General features: G+C 45.0%; 1 protein-coding gene across 1 annotated transcript in view; it reads left to right on the top strand.

Moving 5' to 3' along the window:
- The first annotated feature begins 539 nt into the window (after nt 1–539).
- Nucleotides 540–22,028, top strand: part of LOC148522294 (SLAM family member 5-like) — a 56,480-nt gene continuing 34,991 nt past the window's right edge. Inside the window, exon 1 of the mRNA XM_088474203.1 lies at nt 540–590. Coding sequence (XP_088330329.1) covers nt 581–590 — 10 coding nt within the window. The 5' untranslated portion in view covers nt 540–580. The remainder of the gene's footprint in view (nt 591–22,028) is intronic.

Raw genomic sequence — 22,028 nt, forward strand, 5'->3', positions numbered from 1 at the left:
TCCTGTATTCCAATACCAGACCATGCTCAGAAGTGTGGGGATTTTACTAATTTAGGGAAAGACCCCAATTGTCAAAATTATTGACCAAGGCTATTTAACCCGTGTAAAACTACAGGTACTTATTCAAAATGAAGAAATCTGGTGCCTGTGCCCGCTTTACTGCCCTATTCATGCCCAAATCCATATTGTGCCAGGAAAATAACAATTGAGAACGGTGTAAGGGACAATTCTTTGTTAGTTTAGTGATCTAACTTTATTTAAATGTTTTAATATATCATTTTCTGAATAGGAAGCTGGAGCTTGAATAAGAAGTGAATAAGAAAACTTCAGCCTTTTTTCTCTCACCTTGTATCTGTGTATCTATGCTTACCTTCACTTCCCTCTTCCTCTCATATACACACACTATAATATGTATGTATGTATGTATACACACACACATACATACATATACACACACACACCTCCCTCCAAAAAGGGAGGTGTCAGTTAGTGACTTCAGAAGCAGGCTTCCCTTCCTTTGTGCCCAGACATCATGGTAACGGCTGTAGCACTGATCTCTGTATTACCGTTCCTGGCTCTCATGGTTGCAGGTGAGTGTAAACTGTATAATCAGCAGAACTTTCATCATTTATCACTTTGCTGTAGACCTGGGTGAGGAGACATCGGAGACTCCTGCTCCTATATATAGAGCTGCCGGACTATTTCTCCCAGCATTATACATTATATTAAGTTACTTCTCCCCCCGAAAAGGTGTACTGACCATATATTTGTTACCTCTGATACACTGGGAGAGTAAAGGGGCAGGATGACCACTTGTGGGTTTATTTCACAAAGATTGTGCTTGTCCTAATGTTATCTCAGTATTAAATGCTCTGTTCCTGAATTTACTTAATCATTTATTACTGTTAAGTTACCCCTTGGGTCAGGTATACCTGCACTTATTTGTGGACATTTTTGTGTAAATAAACAGTGTTGTATGCTTAAAGTCACTGGAGTATTATATGAACATAGGGGACTCTCTGTAGTTCCACGAACTCCTAGATCACGCAGTCATTATTGTTTGATGCAGTGCTAAAACGTTACACACGATGTTTTGCCTATCTTTTGTTTCTTTATGTATGAATTATGGCTGGTCAGATGGCTGAAGATTTTCTATTAAAGATAAGTTGCTTTTCCAATTGTATTCGCAAATTTTCACATGTTATTTAATATTAATTCACTGTTTGGCACTTGGGATATATATTAAAAATCGACGTTTCGACCACACAAACACGGTCTTCCTCAGGAAACCACCAGTGAGACACAGGATCTACTGTAGGTCCTGTGTCTCACTGGTGGTGTCCTGAGGAAGACCGACGTTTCTGCCACAAAAACGCAATTTGTGACCTTTGAACTATGTGATCATTAAAGTAGGTTTTTTCACAATTCTGGAATGAGAAGTCCTGGCGAGTGCATTCTTTAAATGACTGGAATATTTATTGGTACTTCCAATGTACCATTGAATGGTCACCCCGGGCTATACTGCTTGTTGCTTAAAGTGAGTGCCGACCCTCCCTGAATATTATATATTTATTTATTACCAGTTATTTATATAGTGCACACATATTCCGCAGCGCTTTACAGAAAATATTTGTCCATTCACATGAGTCCCTGCCCCAATGGAGCTTACAATCTATGTTCCCTACCACATGCACACACATTAGGGTTAATTTTTGTTGGGAGCCAATTAACCTACCAGTATATTTTTGGAGTGTGGGAGGAAACCCACGCAAGCACAGGGAGAATATACAAACTCCACATTGTTAGGGCCGTGGTGGGAATCGAACCAATGACCTCAGTGCTGTGAGGCAGTAATGCTAACCATTAAACCATCCGTGCTGCATTATATATATATATATATATATATATATATATATATATATATATACATATACATACATACACACTATTCCATATTTTGGAATAATTGCATACCATAATGAAATATCTTGGGAGTAGGACCCAAATATACACACAGAATGCATTTATGTGTTATATACACATTATACACACAGCCTGCAGGTCATTTTATACAATATTTTCAATAATTTTGTGGCTCAAACAAAGTTTGTGTATATACATGAAATTATTTTATGTTTCATATACACCTTATACACACAGTCTGAAGGCAATTTTATACAATATTTTTAACAGTTTGTGCCTTTGACAAAGTTTGTGTACATTGAACCATCAAAAATTTAATTATCTGAGTCATGCTAAAAAATTCTGTATTTCGGAATATTTGCATATGGGAGGCTCAACACACACTAATTATATATATATATATATATATATACACATACACATACATGCATACAGTTTTCCATGATTATTTTCAGGCAATTAGTGCACCCCTATAACACTAATCTTAGATGTGCTCCGCTGTTTCTCTCATTTACAGTACTTTGATAAATAATGTGTGTAATTGCCTCTGGTTGGAGAAACCTATAAGGGATATGAGAGGATGTGGAGGTTTAAAACGGGTCTTTTCTTTCTTCTTTGTTTCATCTTATTTTTATTAGACTGTCGCCCACTCGGTCAGAAAAGAACCTACAAATATATTTTCACTTTACAGCAAATGTTTGTACAATCTGTAACAGGCGCTGGTGCATCAGGCTCTTCTCAGAATTAAAACCAATTATCTTACATTTCCGTTTTTTTACAAAGCTTATCTGACCACCCTCTGTTTCCTGTAAGTGCCCCCTAGAGAGACTTCTGGGTGTTTGTGCTGCACATCCATTGTACGCTATGAATGACGTCTTCTGCACCATCAGTCCGCACGCCCTGGGAGTAGTGCACATCTAGGGGCAGATTCTGAGTGAGACGCTGCAGTGTCCTGGGCTGCATATTTTGCTGGTCTTGCGTCTGCGACTTTATGCAAATGCCGGTACAAGCCTCTCCCTGGTGTACATCTGCGCGCCAGCATGTGCAAGGGCTGAGATGACCACTTTGACACTTAAATACGTTTGGTGCGTCTTTAGATGCCGCTAGCGGACGCACCATTAAAACTTGCACCAGCCCTATGGCAGGTTCAGATTATCCGTCTGCATATGGCGACACACTTGCGGCACTCCCATAGCGCAATTTATTTTTCTTCAACTGGACCAAAAATTCTTCTGTATATGTATGTACTCTAAAGCTGGGCATCCACTATACAATCTGTCAGATATCTGTCCAATCTGGCTGGTTGCAATGAAAACCTGGTAATGTATGGGAGCACATGACAGTCGTCCATTTGCTCAAACACTGGAAAGAAGCCAAATTGGATAAAACACACAAATGTAACCAATTTGAACAATTTTTTTTGTCCTTTTTTCAGTGTTTAAAACCATATGGTGGACTGTCATTTGCTCCCATACATTACCAGGTTTTCATTCCAACCAGCCAGATTGGACAGATATCTGACAGAAAATTGCATAGTGGATGCCCAACTTAAGTGAACATCACAATGTGTATAATATAAACACAGAGCCGGCCCTAGCCAATCTGGCTAGCAGATAATCCCAACACACACACACACATATATATTTACACATATACACACACACACACACACACACACAGAGAGACAGAGACACAGAGAGACAGAGACAAACAGAGACAGAGAGAGAGACAGACAGACAGGGACACAGACAGACACAGAGAGAGAGGGAGACAGAGAGAGAGGGAGACAGAGAGAGAGAGACAGACAGACACAGAGAGACAGAGACAGAGAGAGAGAGACAGACAGGGACACAGACAGACAGGGACACAGAGAGGGAGGGACGCAGAGAGGGAGGGAGACAGAGAGAGAGGGAGACAGAGAGAGACACAGAGAGAGAGGGAGACAGAGAGAGAGAGAGAGAGACAGACAGGGACACAGACAGAGAGGGACACAGAGAGGGAGGGACACAGAGAGAGAGGGACACAGAGAGAGAGGGAGACCGAGAGAGAGGGAGAGAGAGAGAGAGAGAGAGGGAGAGAGAGACAGACAGACAGACAGGGACACAGAGAGGGAGGGACACAGAGAGAGAGGGACACAGAGAGAGAGGGAGACAGAGAGAGAGGGAGACAGAGAGAGAGGGAGACAGAGAGGGAGGGAGGACCTCATTCAGAGTCGATCGCTTGCTGCAAGCGATCGCTCTGAATGAGGGCGGCCACTTACTTTTTAAGTGCCGCCTTCTGGTCGATCGCTAGGCTGTGGGTTACCACCCACAGCTCTAGCGACCGACCAGGGTGATGGTCGCGATGGTTAAGACCATAGCGACCATCGGGGCTTGTGACGAGACCCTAAGGTTGGGTCTCGGCACTCGCAAGCCCCAGGGAGCTTCCTGCTCTGATCATCAGATCGGGAAAGCCTCCGTTTGGCCGGCCATGCCCCCGGCCCACCCACCAAATGGGGCAAGCTGTCACTAGCCGGGTCTCGCGCATGCGCACGACGGAGCCAGCTCCGTCGTGCGCATGCCCAGTGGGGTAACATCGACCCAGTTGCGAGCGCCCAGCGCTTGCGACCGGGTCTGAATGACCCCCAGAGGCGGGGGGGAAGTGCGAGAGAGAGAGAGAGAGCGAGAGAGAGAGAGAGGCAGAGAGAGAGAGATATAGGCAGAGACAGAGGCAGAGAGAGAGAGATATAGGCAGAGACAGAGAGGGATAGATATTTTGGTGCCTTGCCTGGCAGACATCCATGCAGAGACAGCGGCGCTGCGCAGCCATTTCAAATCTGACGCTGTCTATGAACCAATCAGGAGCCGCCGCATCACTAACCAATCCTCCCAGAATCACTAACCAACCCCCCACTACTCCCAGCACCACTAACCAACCCCCTTCACTACTTTAAGCATCACTAACATACATCCCTCCATTACCCTCTGCACCACTAACAACCCCCATTCACTACTCCCTGCACCACTATCAACGACCCCCCCAAAATCTCTGCATCACTTACAAAATCCCACCCAAAACTATTCCTACCTTTCAGTAAACAGCCTCAGTCGCTCTGTTTCTTTGGGCAGGAGGCAGCAGCCGATGAGGAGTGGACAGTAAAACAAACAAGGGAGGGACACGCAAAGCCCTCAGGCTCCTCTTCGCGCCTGCCGTAGGAGCGTGATGCGACATCATGGAGACACCTTCACACTCCTAACATGTCCAGCCATCTGCTGTGCTGACCGATCGGAGAGCACCCAATGGATTAGTGTGTGTATATATATATATATTATATATATATATTTAGGGGTGAGCGGGTTCGGTTCTACTCGGTTCCGTTCGGATTTAAAAACCGAATCTTATTGGCTATCCAAAACTCATGACAGCTGATACCCAATAAGATTCGTTTTTTAAATCCGAATGGAACCGAGTAGAACCGAACCCGCTCACCTATATACATACATATACATACACACACACATGCACATACATACAGCACGGGGAGCCTGGCGGATATGACGAAGCGCTATGGTGCGCACAGTGAACAGAAGTTGGGCAACATGGATATCGAGTGAGGTAGCCCCTTTCCGGAGGCGGATGTCGGCGTGGTCTGTTAGAAGTCTGGGGGGAAGTGCAGAGAACACCAGGAACATGGAGAACAACACCCCCCTAAAGGCGCATTGTTCTGACGCGGAGACCGAGTGATGCAGCGTGGTCCCGGGGGCTGGTGATGACGTAGGCCACCAGGAGTGTGGGCGGAAGTGCCGGAGGTCGTCTGAGGGCTGAAGGAATCCCAGCCACATACGCAAATGAATTATTTAACATCTTTGTAACTCGGAATTATATATTTTTATCATATAGAGTTCATAATGTCTATACTAATATATTTTACAACTCAACCGGAAGTGAATGGCTAATTATCCCAAACCCCTAAGGAGCATAAAGGATAGACACCCCACTAGAGCAACATCCCCTTGATGAAGTCCCTGCTGGACGAAACGCGTTGGGAGCTCTTGATTCTTGCTGCATGAACTTTAGAAACCTGCTCTTTATATCTCAAATAAGCTGATACTTTTTATTTCTATTTTAAATCGCTATTTGTGTTTTAAAACTATTGTAATTGTCTGTTTTTTTATATATGAAATATTAATGCCCATCCTGTTGTGAGACTTTGGGTTTTTAGTATTTTAGTGTTGTGTTAAAATAAATTTATTTTTATACAAACTCTTTTAAGCATATATACTTTGAACATACATGAAATTTCATAAATGACACTGAACATTTATACATTATTTGTACATTTTTATTTTTTGGTATATACACGTGTCTATTTGCACTTTGCTACTGCAAATACACAGATCCTGCACTTTATTTATTTACTTGAAAAGACTAACACAGCCTCTCATATATAATTTCTTATTAAGATCCTAAGTACAGCACTGCTATTGAATATTTAGATCCAACTGAAACAGCAGGATTGTGTCAAGGTCTAGTAATGAAAGATGCAAAGTACAGTAATATGCAAATTGGAACATGAAAAATATTCAACAGAAACGTGACACCCTCAGATCTCAATATCCATTATGCACACTCGGGGCCTGCAGGGTATTCTTATAATCATGCAAACGGGCAATATTCTCTCTTCTGCACATCCTGATTTAACACAGTACGTACAGAGGGCCTGATTCAGAGCCGCTCGTAAGCGGCCGCTCGTTCGTTCCGAGCGATGTTCGCACATCTGCGCATGGGTTGTAATATGCATGCGCGAACCAGTCAGTGCGGTCGAAATTCGTGTGCTCACAAAATAGCGAATGCCTGCTAATTTGAGTGACAGGATGAGGCGTTTGTGGGTGGTAACAGGTGAAGGTGCTTGAAAACAGGGAGTGGAGATCCGAACGCAGGCGTGCCAAACGGTCAAAACGGGCATTTAATGGGTGTGCATAATTAACAAAGCAGCGTCATCGACCACGTCACTTGGTTGTCTTTTAGCCAGAACTGCTCGCATGATTGCGGTAGGAAAATGCTACCACAAGAATAGTGAGCAGTTCATACGCCTTTCAATGTACTCGATTAATCAAATAAATAGCGGAGATGATGTATGATGCGAGCGGCCAGGGGGCGTTTTTTCAAAATAGCGGCCACATGTTTTGTTCGCTCGTTCAGACATAGAGGCGTCAACAGACTGCAAAGAGCGAGCACTTGATTTAAATAGCCGGCCCCTTTCTCTGAGCGAGCGTCCGCAAATAGCATCCGGCTCTGAATCAGGCCCAGAGTCACAGTACAGCTTTTGGACGCACAGTATGAGCAATGTAAGGGGCATTACCAGGGTAGCTAAAAAGATGCACTGAGTTGTTACGTCTTATGGGAGTGTCGCAGGCGTGACGTTGAAAAGCGCTGAACCGCTCACATTAGGAGGAGTGGAGAGCAGAGTAATTATTATGAGATACAACAGGGGGATTAGATATAATTAGAAATGTTCACAGGTATCTGTGGAATATAAAATTGATAGAGTTATTCCAAGAATATTGTTGGCCAACTATATATATATAAATAATCAATCCAAAGAGCTGCACTCATAGCATAAAGTTCACAGTGCGGGGTGCTCCATTAGAGACGGCAAAGTCCACAGTATATGGAAAAGAGAATAGGCACTCACCATTCAGTATGAAAAGTATTTAATAACTCACAGATATTGCATGAGGAAGTCGACGTCCTTCCAGGACCTTTGTCAAGACAGAGACAGTCGCCACAAAGCCACAAAGTGTGTCCTGTTTGAGGTAGCTTTATGGCGACTGTCTCTGTCTTGACAAAGGTCCTGGAAGGACCAAAACGTCGACTTCCTCATGCAATATCTGAGTTATTAAATACTTTTCATACTGAATGGTGAGTGCCAATTCTCTTTTCCACATATATTATATATATATATATATATATATATCACTATGTGTATGATGAAGGTTACCAGCTACCAAGGTGTAATGTAAAGTGAGAGATAGATAGATATAGATATCTCTATCTATCTATCTATCTATCTATCTATCTATCTATCTATCACACACATACATATGCACACTCATACACCACAGTAGCTGGTAACCATCATAGTAAAATATATAATAGAGGCTTCAGAAATAAATGCAGTTCATAGTAACATAATACTACATACAGTATATGAAATACATATTTTTTTTCCAATTGGAAAAAAAAGTGTCTATTATATGTAAGTCATAGCAGCTGATAATGATAATGATAATTCCCATATATACATGCAATGGTAAGCAATTAGAGGATGTTCTTTATTAGTATCTGCAGGTAAATTGGGGGTAAATGCCCGGGGTGTTGGTCTTTAAAGGAGAAGGAAGTACAGTACTAAAGGTGTAGCCCGAGCTTCTGCTTTGTCACCTAGACTAGAACAGCTAATGAGAGAGCACAGATCCCCAGTGCTGACAGGAAGTGTAGGTCCAGTCCCTTATTTTATCTTCTCCCCCTCTACCTGTCCCCTGGATCCTATCCTCTCTCACCTGCTTAGTTCCTTCTCTCTCACTACCTGCTCCCACCTTGCTCACCTCTTCAATCTATTCCTTTCCACTGGCGTCTTCCTCTCATCCTTCAAACTCGCTCACGTCTCACCTAAAATAAAGAACAACCTTGACCCCTCCTCACTATCCAATTACTGCCCCATTTCTTTTCTCCCTTTTGCCTCCAAAATACTGCAGCGACTTGTCTACAACAATTTCACCTGCTCCCTCTCCGACAACTGAGCGCACATTGTTAACGATATAGTGCGTACACACTGGACAATAAAACAAAAAATTGTCAACGTTATTGTCAATATTGTTTAAAATATCGTCTAGTGTGTATGTAGCTTAAGACTGTAAGCATCATGAGCAGAGCCTTCCTCCCTCCTGTTCTCATCACAGACTTCTCTTGCACCCCTGCCAAACATCCTCCTTGGGCTCTCTGCCCCGAGACTGCAAACATCTATTTCCAGACAACTAGTCCCGTCATTTGCACCCACACTGACAGCTACAGGATTCAGCTGATGCTGTACATTTCAATTGCACACATTGCGTCCGCGGCTGTGTCGAGATTTGTAGAGCTACAGTATTTGTACTTTACTGTTTTGCCCTCTGTACGTTGCTGCTGAACACTTGTAGCACCCTATACAGTGCATCCAGAAAGTATTCACAGCACTTCACCTTTTCCACGTTTTGTTATGTTACAGCCTTATTCCAACACGGAATAAATTCATTTTTGTCCTCAAAACTCTACACACAATACCCCATAATGACAACGTGTAAAAATTTTTATTTTTTATTTTTTGCAAATTTAATTTAAACAAAAACTAAGAAATCACATGTACATAAGTATTCACAGCCTTTGCCATGAAGCTCAAAATTGAGCTTAGGTGCATCCTGTGTCCACTGATCATCCTTGAGATGTTCCTACAGCTTTATTGGAGTTCACCTGTGGTAAATTCAGTTGATTGGACATGATTTTGAAAAGCATACACCTGTCTATATAAAGGTCCAACACTTGACAGTGCATGTCAGAGCACAAGCCAAGCATGAAGTCCAAGGAATTGTCTGTAGACCTCCGAGACAGGATTGTCTCAAAGCACAAATCTGGGGAAGGGTACAGAAAAATATCTGCTACTTTGAAGGTCCCAATGAGCACAGTGGCCTCCATCATCCATAAATGGAAGAAGTTTGGAACCACCAGGACTCTTCCTAGAGTTGGCCGGCCATCTAAACTGAGCAATCGTTGGAGAAGGGCCCTAGTCAGGGAGGTGACCAAGAACCCGATGGTCACTCTGTCAGAGCTACAGCATTCCTCTGTGGAGAGAGAACCTTCCAGAAGGACAACCATCTACGCAGCAATCCACCAATTAGGCCTGTATGGTATAGTGGCCAGACGGAAGCCACTCCTTGGTAAAAAGCACATGGCAGCCCGCCTGGAGTTTGCCAAAATGCACCTGAAGGACTCTCATACCATGAGAAACTAAATTCTCTGGTCTGATGAGACAAAGATTGAACTCTTGAATGCCAGGCACCGCTCATTACCAGGCCAATACCATCACTACAGTGAAGCATGGTGGTGGCAGCATCATGCTGTGGGGATGTTTTTCAGCGGCAGGAACTGGGAGACTAGTCAGGATAGAGGGAAAGATGAATGCAGCAATGTACAGAGACATCCTGGATGAAAACCTGCTCCAGAGCGCTCTTGACCTCAGACTGGGGAGATGGTTCATCTTTCAGCAGGACAGCGACCCTAAGCACACAGCCAAGATATCAAAGGAGTGGCTTCAGGACAACTCTGTGAATGTCCTTGAGTGGCCCAGCCAGAGCCCAGACTTGAATCCAATTGAACATCTCTGGAGAGATCTGAAAATGGCTGTGCACTGACGCTTCCCATCCAACCTGATGGAGCTTGAGAGGTGCTGCAAAGAGCAATGGGTGAAACTGCCCAAAGATAGGTGTGCCAAGCTTGTGGCATCACATTCAAAAAGACTTAAGGCTCTAATAGCTGTCAAAAGGTGCATCAACAAAGTATTGAGCAAAGGCTGTGAATACTTATGTACATGTGATTTCTTGTTTTTTTATTTTATTAAACTTTACACATTGTCATTATGGGGTACTGTGTGTAGAATTTTGAGAACAAGGAATTTATTCCATTTTGGAATAAGGCTGTAACATAAAATGTGGAAAAAGTGAAGCGCTGTGAATACTTTCCGGATGCACTGTAAATAAAATACAGAATTATGGTATGAACATACCTGTTGATATTTATTTTTCTTCGAGGTCCATAGAGTCCACAGGAATTACCTTGGGATATATAGTTGGATGACGTCCATTGCAACAAACAGCAAAGCTTTGGAGCTCCCAGCATGCACTGGTCCTCCTCTCTATATCCCCCGCCCCCAGCCATTCAGTTCGTGACTAAGCCTTGCGGCAAGGAGACAGAGAATGGAGAAGGAAGAAACATTTAATCAGAAACACTCTTCATACGAAGAGGGAATCTTATGATATATAGTCTTAAGAATAGGGTCCCTCTGAGGCCAGGTACGTCAGGGAGGGTACCCTGTGGACCTCAAAGAAAAATAATCATCAACAGGTATGTTCATACCATAATTCTGTATTTCTTCTTCAGGTTCGATAGGGTCCACAGGAATTACCTTGGGACGTTCTAAAGCAGTCCTTAGGAGAATCCGCCGCCCAAAGGAAGCATCCTGGGAGGCGCACGTATCAAAGGTATAGAACTTTGTAAACTTACTCACAGAAGACCAGGTGGCCACCTTGCACAGTTGTTCAGCAGAGGCGCCCTGTCTTACCACCAATGACGGTCCTACAGACCTGAAGTCTGGAAGACCGGAACTACAATTTCCTCATTAATATGGAAATGGAAAACCACCTTTGGGAGATAACCCGACTTGGTATGGAGGACAGCTCTATTCGGATGAAACCCCAAGTATGGGGAGCGACATGACAAAGCTGCCAGATCAGACACCCTACGAGCTGACGAGATGGCCAGGAGAAAGTGTTTGCTGTCAGCCATCTCAACTCCACTTTATCCAAAGGTTAAAAGGGATGTGTCTGAAGCGCCCTGAGAACCAGAGCCAAATCCCATGGTGCTAGCGGTGGGAGAAAAGGAGGTTGCAGTCGCAGTACCCCCTCCATGAATGTTCTGACATCCGGCAGAGAAGCAATTTTGCACTGAAAACACACCGTCAAAGCTGACACCTAAACTCTCAAGGTGGTCAGGCGGAAACCCAAGTCCAGTCTGGCTTGGAGAAAACTTAGCACTCTAACCACCTTAAATATTTTAGGGTCGTATTTCCTGTTATGACACCACAGGAAAAAATTACCGCCAAACCCTGTGATATATGCACCGGCTTCCGTGCCCTGAGCATTGTCTGCATCACTGACTAAGAAAACCCCCTGGCTTTTAACACGGAAGACTCAAGAGCCAAGCCGTTCAAAGCCAGTCAGGGTAAATCCTGGTAACGACATGGGCCCTGGATTAAGTCTTGTCGCAGAGGCAGTGAAAATGGACTGTCTACTGATAGACGGTTCAGGTCTGCAAACCAATGCCTCCTGGGCCAGGCAGGAGCTATTAACACCACCCTGCCACCTTCTTGTTTGAACTTCCTGACCACCCTGGCGAGGAGGGAGATCGGAGGAAACAGATATGCCAGTTTGAAGTCCCATCTTACTGATAGAGCGTCCACAAAGGCTGCTGAGGGGTCTCTTGTCCTGGACCTGTACCTAGGGACCTTATAATTGTGACATGATTCCATCAGTTCTACTTCTGGTAGATCCCATTTGTCCACCAGGGTTTGAAACAGCTCCGGATAAAGAGCCCATTCTTTGGCATGTATATCCTGGTGACTTAGGAAGTCTGCTTCCCAATTGCGCACTCCTGGGATGAACACAGCTGTTATCCCTGGAAGATGGTTGTCTGCCCACCGCAGAATCCCTGCCACCTCTCTCATTGCTGCTGGGCTTAGGGCCTGATTCAGAGCCGGACGCTCTGACCAGAGCGCTAGCTCTGAATCAGGGCCCTCCTACCTAAACTTGGAGCGGTCTCTTGGATGCTCGCATAGCTGTGGGTTATCACCCACAGCTTATGCGAGCGTCCATGATGATGGTCGCGATGGTCAAGACCATCGGGATTGCGACGAGACCCTGTGGTAGGGTCTCGTTGCCGCAAGCCCTGGAGTGATTTTGGCTCTATCAGAGCCAAAATCACTCCCACTGACATCACTAGTGATTTATTCACTAGTGATGTCAGTGGGGCCGGACCCAGACAGTAGACGTTCCCATGGGAATGCCTCCGTCTGGGCAGCCGCGCCCACCAAAGGGGGTGTGCTGTCAATCACCATCGACAGCACACCCCCTTTGGTGCCAAGCCATCGTTATTCGGGTCTCGCGCATGCGCACGACGGAGCTCCCTCCGTCGTGCGCATGCGCATTTGGGTGCCATCGACCCGCTTGCGAGCGTCCTGCGCTCGCGAGCGGGTCTGAATGAGACCCTTAGTGTGCCCCCCTGATGGTTTATATAGGCAACTGTCGTCACGTTGTTGGACTGAATTTGGACGTGCCTGCCCCGAAGAAGGTCCTGCGCCTCAAGAAGTGCCCTGTGCACTGCCCCGAGCTCTAACATTTATTGGCAGATGACTTTCCAGGCCTGTCCACCTTCCCTGGAAAGTGTGCTGACCTATGACTGCTCCCCACTCTCTGAGACTTGAGTCTATGGTGAGTACCCATTCCGGGATTCACAATGGACGACCCCTGTTTAGATGAGTCACCTCCAGCCACCAGGCTAAGGAGAGACGAACCTCTGGCATGATCAGAATCATCTGATTTGATAATGCTGACCATCCCACTGTGCCAAGATCCACCGTTGTAGGACTCTGGAGTGGAACTGCGCATTAGTCGCCATGTCGAATGTGGCTACTATAGAGCCCAGCAACTGCATGGCCAGGTAGACAGACACTACCTGGTTACTCAATAGACCCAGGTGTATCATCCGCTGGGTTGGTGATAGAGAGGATTTCTTCCAGTTGATCACCCACCCGTGCTCCTGTAGGCAAGCTACAGTCATCCGTAGATGACACAGTAATGTGTCCTCCGACTGAGCAAGTAAGAAGGTCGTCCAGGTATGGCAGGATTCTGATTTCCTGACGCCTGAGACAGGCCATCATGACCGCCATTACTTTCGTAAATACCCTTGGAGCTGTGGCCAGCCCAAAATGGTAGAGCCTGGAATTGAAAAAGTCGTTGGATTACTGCAAACCTGAGAAATCTCTGGTGGGGTTTTGTGATTGGGACATGCAGGTATGCATTCCGAATATCCAGTGAAACCATGAAGTCCCCTGGTTCCATTGCCAACATGATTGACCGTAAAGTCTCCATGCGAAATTTGTGTCCTGACAAACTTGTTGAAAGCTTTCAGATTTAGAATAGGTCTGTACAACTCATTGGGCTTTTGGATTAAAAATAAGGTGGAATAGTAACCCATTCCCTGTTGCCTCATAGGGAGTGGAATGACCACCCCTGCTTTCAGAAGGGCCTCCAACGAATCCTGGTAGGTCCGAACTCTGACTGGGTCCCCTGGCAAATCCGTAACCATGAACCTCCAAGAAGGGCGGCTTCCGAATGATCTGGCATAGCCGCGAACCACCAACTCCCATACCCAGGCATTCGTGGTAGTCTGATTTCAGGCCCGGGAGAACTGTAACAGTCGGCCTCCAACCCTGACATCCTCCAGGGGGAGGCCCGCCCCATCAGCCAGCCGGCTTACCGTCTGGTTTTAGCTGTTGGACGCTTTCCTGCCCAGGACTATCTGGGCGGGCGGTCCCTTTCTCTGAGACTGCTGTCTCTTAGCTGAGGACTGTTTTTGTCTCTTGCGACCGAGATGGTCACTCTCTTCTGGTCGTAGAGGTAGTCGGTAATTCTGACCTTGGTGTAGCCAGTGATGTCAATCTCATCTAATCCTGGACCAAAGATTCTAACGCTTTCTTGGACCCTGGATCCACTGAGTTAGCTGACACTCTTGATGCCATTATAACCGCATCGATGCCTGCTTCAACCAAGAATACAGCAAAATGGGATAATTTCTGGATACTAATAGCTTAGCATCCAGAATCCTTGCGCTTTACTTAAAGAGCAGTAGAGTAATAGGTGGATAGTAAAGAATTCCCCCTTTATGCAGCTAGTTCATCTACCAGTACCATCTGGTCCACAAAAGCACACTAACAAATTATTGAACCGTACTTGTAAGGAATGTATACATAATAAAACACTTGTTGCAATATGGTAGCACCTGTCTGAATAATGTACCAAGGACAAGGCTTATCTTAAAAAAATTCACAATTTATTACATTCAATACATAAACGCTTTAACTTTACTAACAACACTAAAAACATGTAATACACATAAGCTGGCTCTGTAGCGCCCAGTTGTTACGCTGATCTAAAACTAATGTTTAGTATATATAGGTTTCACGCTTGAATATATGAGAGAATGTCCAAAATCCACAGTCATTTGTTTAGTTCTTCGTGGATAAATATCTCTCCACCAGAGATTTGTGCAATGTAAGTGCTTGCACAGCCTGTATCAGAGTGTCCTTACCCTTCTGCAGATATTTCAGTCTTAGTTACCACAGATGGTAATAGTATATGGCTGTTAATCCTCTGCGGCTGTAGCTCCGGAATATTACCACGTTCCTGTACCAGCACACTGATGTGTAGTAGGTCCGTACTTCAGGGAGACCAGGGTGCAGCGGCCACTTGCTAGCGCCTGGTCAATCCCTCCGTGGCTGTATGTTTGGCTATTGAAGTGAGCCCTGCAGACCGGACAAAGGTGCAAAGTGACGGGCTTGGGTATCTTCCTCTATTCCAGCGATAGTAACCCTCTCGTCGACTAGTTTCGCTCCACATTGTGAACTTTTTCACCCAAGAATACAGAAGCCTCCTGTATCTGACCCAGCAAAAACCTCTGTTCTCTTGTTGGGTCTACAATAGTTTCAGCCAAAGATTTGGCCCAATCTTCCATTGCTTTAGCCACCCAGGCTATCGCCGTGGCTGGTCTGGTAATTGCCCCTGACAAGGTAAAAGTTGTTTTCAGATAATTATCCAACCTCCTATCCACACCGTCCTTTAGGGAAGATGCCTTAGGGATAGGCAATGTAGCGGTCCTAACCACTCTAGCAATATGAGCGTCTATTGTGGGGGAAACCTCCCATTTGCTATACGCTCCCGGCGCAAATGGGTACCTTGCAGCAATCTTTTTAATAGACGAAAAAGACTTGCAAGGGTTCTCCCATGCCACAGAAAAAAGATTTGTTAAATGCCCTGAGTGCAGAAAATAATCTTTTGCCACAGCCTGACTTCTAAAGACCTCCTCCTCCTGTATATTGAGGACAGACCTCACTGCCCTCACCAAGGCAGGAACATCCACCAGGGATTGGCAATTATCATTCACTGAGCCTGACTCACAAACCTGAGACTCCTCTTCTGATGAATCAACCAGGTCTGACTCTGGAGGAGACATACGACGACTCTTATGCCCTCTTTTCCTAGGCCCCTGAGGAGAGGACCAAACCCCTTGACTGGGGCCACCCACCCCAGGCCAACCAACATTCATAGGGGTATCCCCATAGGGAGAACCCACTGTGGGAATCCCATAGCTGGAGTTCACCCCTATGTGACCTTGTTTATTAAGAACGACAGTACCTCTGGAGTGACAGCCACCCTAGAAGGTTCCGTAGTTGATACAGGATTCGCAGTAGTAACAGACCCACCGGGCACCTGTTTACTGCAATTTTTACAGAGCCCTTCCGGATTTACATCCTGTTCTGATAAGCCTGTAGCACAGGACTTCCAAAAACACCAGTACTGAAGCACTTAGTTCTTTATCAACTGACATAATTGAAAGAACAATGCAATACAAATTAATGTGACGCACCCTACCTTGAAAAGGACAAGGAATAGTAATACCTGACAGTTTGTGAAACACAGGCAGTGTACAGTCAGCAGCTGGCACACAGTCACATTCAACGCATAAAGACTCGCCACTGCGTCCGCAATGTGTATTCAATCAACTAAACCAACCGCCGGCGGGGGAAGGTAGGATATAGAGTATGCTATATACCAAACCCAAGGGAGAGGTATACAGAGATACTGACCCAAACCTCTGAGAACTCCGCTGCAGCCGCTGAGCAAATGCTAAACTGCGCACTTCTCATGCACGAGGAGGTCATTTATGCCAGATGCTGGAATCCTTTAGCAGGAAGTTAGCATCTGGGGGGGGGGAGGAGCGACCGGGGGAGCGACAATTTCTCCTAAGATGCATCTATTGATAGCCGGGTACGCTGCACTACAAAGTGGCAAGACGCCGACCAGTGCGTCCTGCCACCCATCCCCGGCAACAGACAATAAGGCCCCGACCGCCGTACCGAGGAATAGTCTGTGTTACGAGTACAACTCTCACACCTAGCGGCCTCTGATGCGTCTCGACACCCAAGGCTGAGCACTGCTCACACATGATTCCCCGAAGGGAATCCTTACCCGACATCTCCGTTTGCCCGACCGCAATCCCGGACCTTAGTGTACCAGGCCAACATTTTTTTTGTTGCCGGCCATAGTCCCAGTGCTGGCTGTGAGGCTCCAGCCAGGTTGGCGGAGTTGTGGTAAGCCACACATTTTGTTTAAACCGCCTGATGACATATCAGCCTCTTGGGGTTGGACATTGGAAGCCCGGCATCAAATGGTTACTAGTACTAGCTATCGCATCACAACCATTCGATGGGTACACTTTGCACATGTACAGAAGCAGTCAAAGCTTCACGCATATCCTTAGAAGTGGTGTCCGCAGTTGAAAAACAGCCAGCCATGAGATGGGCATCGAAAAGCTTCATCCGATGTCTGGCAATCATCGTGCCCTCAATTTGCTGGAAAAAGTACTTCCATGGAATTGTGAACAACGATGGTTGCTAACCATCGGCTTCTGCTGTCGGTCCGGACAGCCTCTCTTCTCATACCAATTGGGGTGTATTTTCCTATACGACCCTTTGTGCTTAGGGAGGCAGATCAGGGTCATGTCAGTGCAGGCAAAACGTGCAGTAATTGTGTGTACGCACAATGCATCCCGTGCTGGCCCCAAGAAAGTCGCACGTAAGCCTCATAGGTGGCACATCACTGCTTACAGAAAATTTTATTTAAAGGATACGTTAATTAAATGAATAGTCTCATGAATCACCAATCAACATTTGTAAAAGTATCTCGGTTTTCATAAATATATATACACGCTAAAATAAACAGAATATCTAAAGTTGTTATAGCAACAAAATTTAAAATCACATGGATATTTACTTTTTGGGGTATATTTACTAAAGTGAGGGTTTATAGAAGTGGAGGTGTTGCCCGTAGCAATCAGATTCTAGCTATTATCTCCTAGAAGGTGCTAGATAAATGATAAGTAGAATCTGATTGGTTGCTATGGGCAACAACTCCACTTCTATAAACCCGCACTTTAGTAAATATACCCCTTTGACTCAAGCAGAGGTCTTATTGTTATTGTATTCTCTTTATCTGAGCAGAGAAAAGCCTGGTGTCTAATTCAACAGCAGTCACTGTGCTTTAAAAGGACCTTCATCATAGATTGTCACATAAAGACATACGGAAACAATCTTTTTTTTACTACAAAATTCCAATTGAAAGTTCTAGCTACACAGAATTGCTGGAGCCGATAGTAATAGTTGTGTTTTATAGTGCGCACTAGACCAAGACTAAATAGACGTTTACGCACATTACCAATGTCGTTAGGTCTGCACATGTGCAGATCTGGGGCTGCAATTTCGCTCGCAGTGCCCCAAACGCCGGAACATGACTGACACCCTACTGGTGTTTGGGCGCGGTGTCAGTAAGAGTCACAGAAAATTGGGGTGTCAGCCCCGTTTCCTGGGCATACCGAAGCCAGTGGCTGCATCCTTGGGCGCAGATTCACAGGCTGTGTTATTTAACCGGATATCCAGAGTAACCCGAGGGGTTACACAGATGCCAGATGGAGCGCGCAGTTGATCCGATGCTGCGCCCTTGGACACAGAGAGGGGATCACAGAACCCGGCAATGGGCCTCTTTCTACTAAAAGACGGCACCTGCAGCTTTTGCATATTTTAGCTAAGCCGCTGCATACAGAGACGCATCAGCTGTGCTATAACGCCCAGCTTTGTATCAGGTCCTCACTCAGCTGCAAGGAATACAGTAGGTTATTTGCAGTGACTCTGCATCAGTTATACAACATACAGTATAATATACAGCGTTTACTTATTTACAACATATACTGTTTACAGATATAAAACTCAGTGAGCTGTACGCATTATGCAGCTATCATGTAACTAGAAATCAGCACTGTACTTTCCAGCTGAAATATTATAGCTGCATCAGGAGTTTGGTGCTTTCCATGCGAGTTATTTCCATAGCTGGTAAAATCCCCAGCATGCCATCTCTTACAGTATCTCTCTCCATAGAAAATAACCTGTTTCGTATTGATAGTCTTGTTGTAAACACAAGTACATATCAAGAAAACAACGTTACTTTATGGAGCACAATAAAAATATGCTCAAACCACTTAGGTTCTTTAGCAAGAAATTATTTGGCTATTGTGAGTATAACGCTAAGTACTGGCAGCGCACAGAGGGCCTGATTCAAACCCTGTCACAAGCGCTGAGCGCTCGCAACCGGGTCGATGGTGGCCCAGAGCGCATGCGCACGACGGAGCTGGCTCAGTCGTGCACATGCGCGAGACCAGGATAGCGACGGGCAAACCGTCGCTCTGGGTCTCGTACCAAAGGGGGCATGATGTCGATGTTGAGTGACAGCTTGTCCCCTTTGGTGCGCGGGCCGGGGGGGTGGCTGCCCAAACGGAGGCGTTCCCATGTGAACGTCTACCATTTGGGGCCGGCCCCACTGACATCATAGGAGGCCGGGAGGCCGTTCTAAAAAAAAAAAAAAAAAAGACCGGCCCTGATTCAGAGCGAGCGCTCTGACAGAGCGTCCGGCTCTGAATCAGGGCCAGAGCCCCCGATTTGCAGATGGTCAGTAATGCAGCAACTCACAACAGCGGTTGCAGGAATATGCAAATGCTAATCTCAGACGTCTTTGTGCAGGACAGTGTGATGAGCGTACGAGCGGCGAGACGCCCACTTTCAGGCTGCGGTGACGGTGCAGTAGCAAAACTGTGTAAATAACAGCACTACGTCCGTCTCAGAGACAGGCCCATAGTAAGTGAGCAGGCCTGGGGGGTCCAGGAGTTAATCTGTGATTGACTGCTGTGGAAACTATAAAGAATTATGGGTGTGAATGGATTACACATCTCTGCGGAGCTGCTTTTCTGCTTTCTCTGATGGTAACAGTGACAGAAGGAGGCAGGAATGTGCTTGATCAGAGAAGAGATGAAACAACTGAAACCCAGATGCAGGTAGAGACAACCCCACGCACCGTAATGGGCATCACTGAGAGATGGTGCTACAGCTATATTAATGACAGGGGGGGCTCGATCCTACAGTACCCTGCCTGAAAACAGAGGAGTTTGTAAGGCTGTATTTGCAAGAGTAAACTATTTTGCCCAAAATAACTTTAAGTGGAGGGAGATGAGAATAAATGTCCCTGATTCAGTAATTACCTTGTCAGTGCGACTCTCTCTTTAACAGACATTCCAATTTATAATACATTACATTAAAGTGAACTCAAATATATACAAAAACACTTAAAATACCCTTTTGTATGTAAAAAAACATCCTGTTAGCGTTTTTTTTATATCTCTATAAAAGGGTAAATATATATATATATATTCTACATGCAAAGCAGTGTCACTCCCGAATACAACATGTTGTTAAAAAGGTGTTTGTGTGTTTTATTCGGGAGTGCCACCGCTTCGGAATTTTATGTGTATGGTCAGTAACACACTGACCGACTACGGGAGGCACCCGCCAGAAGTCCATTCAGTCAAAGAGTGCCGGAACTACATATACATACTGTGTATATACACACACACACATAAAATTTATTTTATTTTTTTAATGGAATGATGCAGAATTTGAACATATTTTATGAGGTTATTTTAATGTAATGTATTATAAATTGGATTGTCTGTTAAAGAGAGAGTTGCACTGACAAGGTAATTACATCTCGGTGAAGTACCCTTTAAATAGATTACAGTTAAGCAGATGAGGATATCTAGCCCTGAGGAAGAATCAGACGATTCAAAACGCATTGGAAAGATTTGGATACCCTTCTGCTACAGTATTCCTGGCCACACACATAGCGATATTTTACCCGATCTGGCCGATTCCGACACATTGGAACGACAGATCGTGTAAAATATGGGCAAATCCAGAGTAAATTGTGAGTCCCAACTCACGACGCGATACGCGTCCCCGCTGGTCGCACATCTCATCGTCAGATCTGTCGTGCAGTAGGGCAGATCTGACAATCTAGGACACGACGCATTGTGAAAGTCTGGATGCAGGAGAGATCGTAAGAAGATTGGACACCAAATCGTGTGGAGATCGTGTGCAGAGCTGCCGGGGAGAGTTTCAAGGGAAATCGTACACAATTGGCTCATCGTTGGCAGATCGCCATGTGTGTGGGCAGCTTATGAGGACACTCTTGAACGTTCCGGTGATTTGACAGTAAGGGGAGAAAAAGGAATTCTGGACACTCCCTACCTTTATACTCACCTGCTTACTTCTCATTTGGAGCCTCACACAATACATTTCCTCACATTACCATTACTTGGAGTAATTATTGTTTGGATGCATGTTCATTTTTTTTGTTAATAAATCAACAGCAATTTTAAAGAAATACTACACCATATGTGTATTTTCTCTTTTCTCTGTGAAATCCCATGCAAGCTCCATCTATTTGGATTGAAAGGACATCTCACTGTTGATAGAGGAATTCATCAAAAAGACAAAGCTGTTCGTAAAAATCTTCCTATTGTATATATTGAATGTCTAATTAAGGTCTTGAAAACACTGGTAGCGCCAAAGGCCTTTCTAAAATGTATTTTTGTCTGCGTATTATTGTGAAGGTGGTAGGGTACCACCCAGAAATACCTAGGCTGCTAAACTAGGGAGCACCTTGGCATATTCCTAACTTTTGTCCACTGCTAAACCTAGTGGTGTGTCAGACTTTGTTTGGAATTTTGACCCTGAAAGGCCATGATCACCACACACACTAAGGATACTGAATTTGAACCTCTATACGCTCCTACCTATACCTTCTAAAGCTTGCCTATAATCCTCTAAACATTCCTTCCTATAAACCTCTAAAATTGACGCTATTTGCGTACGCAGTCATACAGTAAATAAATGCCTTCAGACTTTGAACATGTGTTTCCAAAGCACAAAGTATGATCCAAGTACAATTTAGCGCAAAGAAATTATACAGACCCAAGGTACAGTTATACATACGCACGCGCTCTGGGACCAGATACTGGCATCAGCAAGAAACCTCCGGCAATCAGCAAGAAGACTCCAGAAGGGGGTCACAACACACATATTTATACCCATACAGAAATAG

This window comes from Taudactylus pleione, unplaced genomic scaffold (genome assembly GCF_031769625.1).
Source record: "Taudactylus pleione unplaced genomic scaffold, aTauple2 ptg000148l, whole genome shotgun sequence".
Classification (NCBI taxonomy): Eukaryota; Metazoa; Chordata; class Amphibia; order Anura; family Myobatrachidae; genus Taudactylus; species Taudactylus pleione.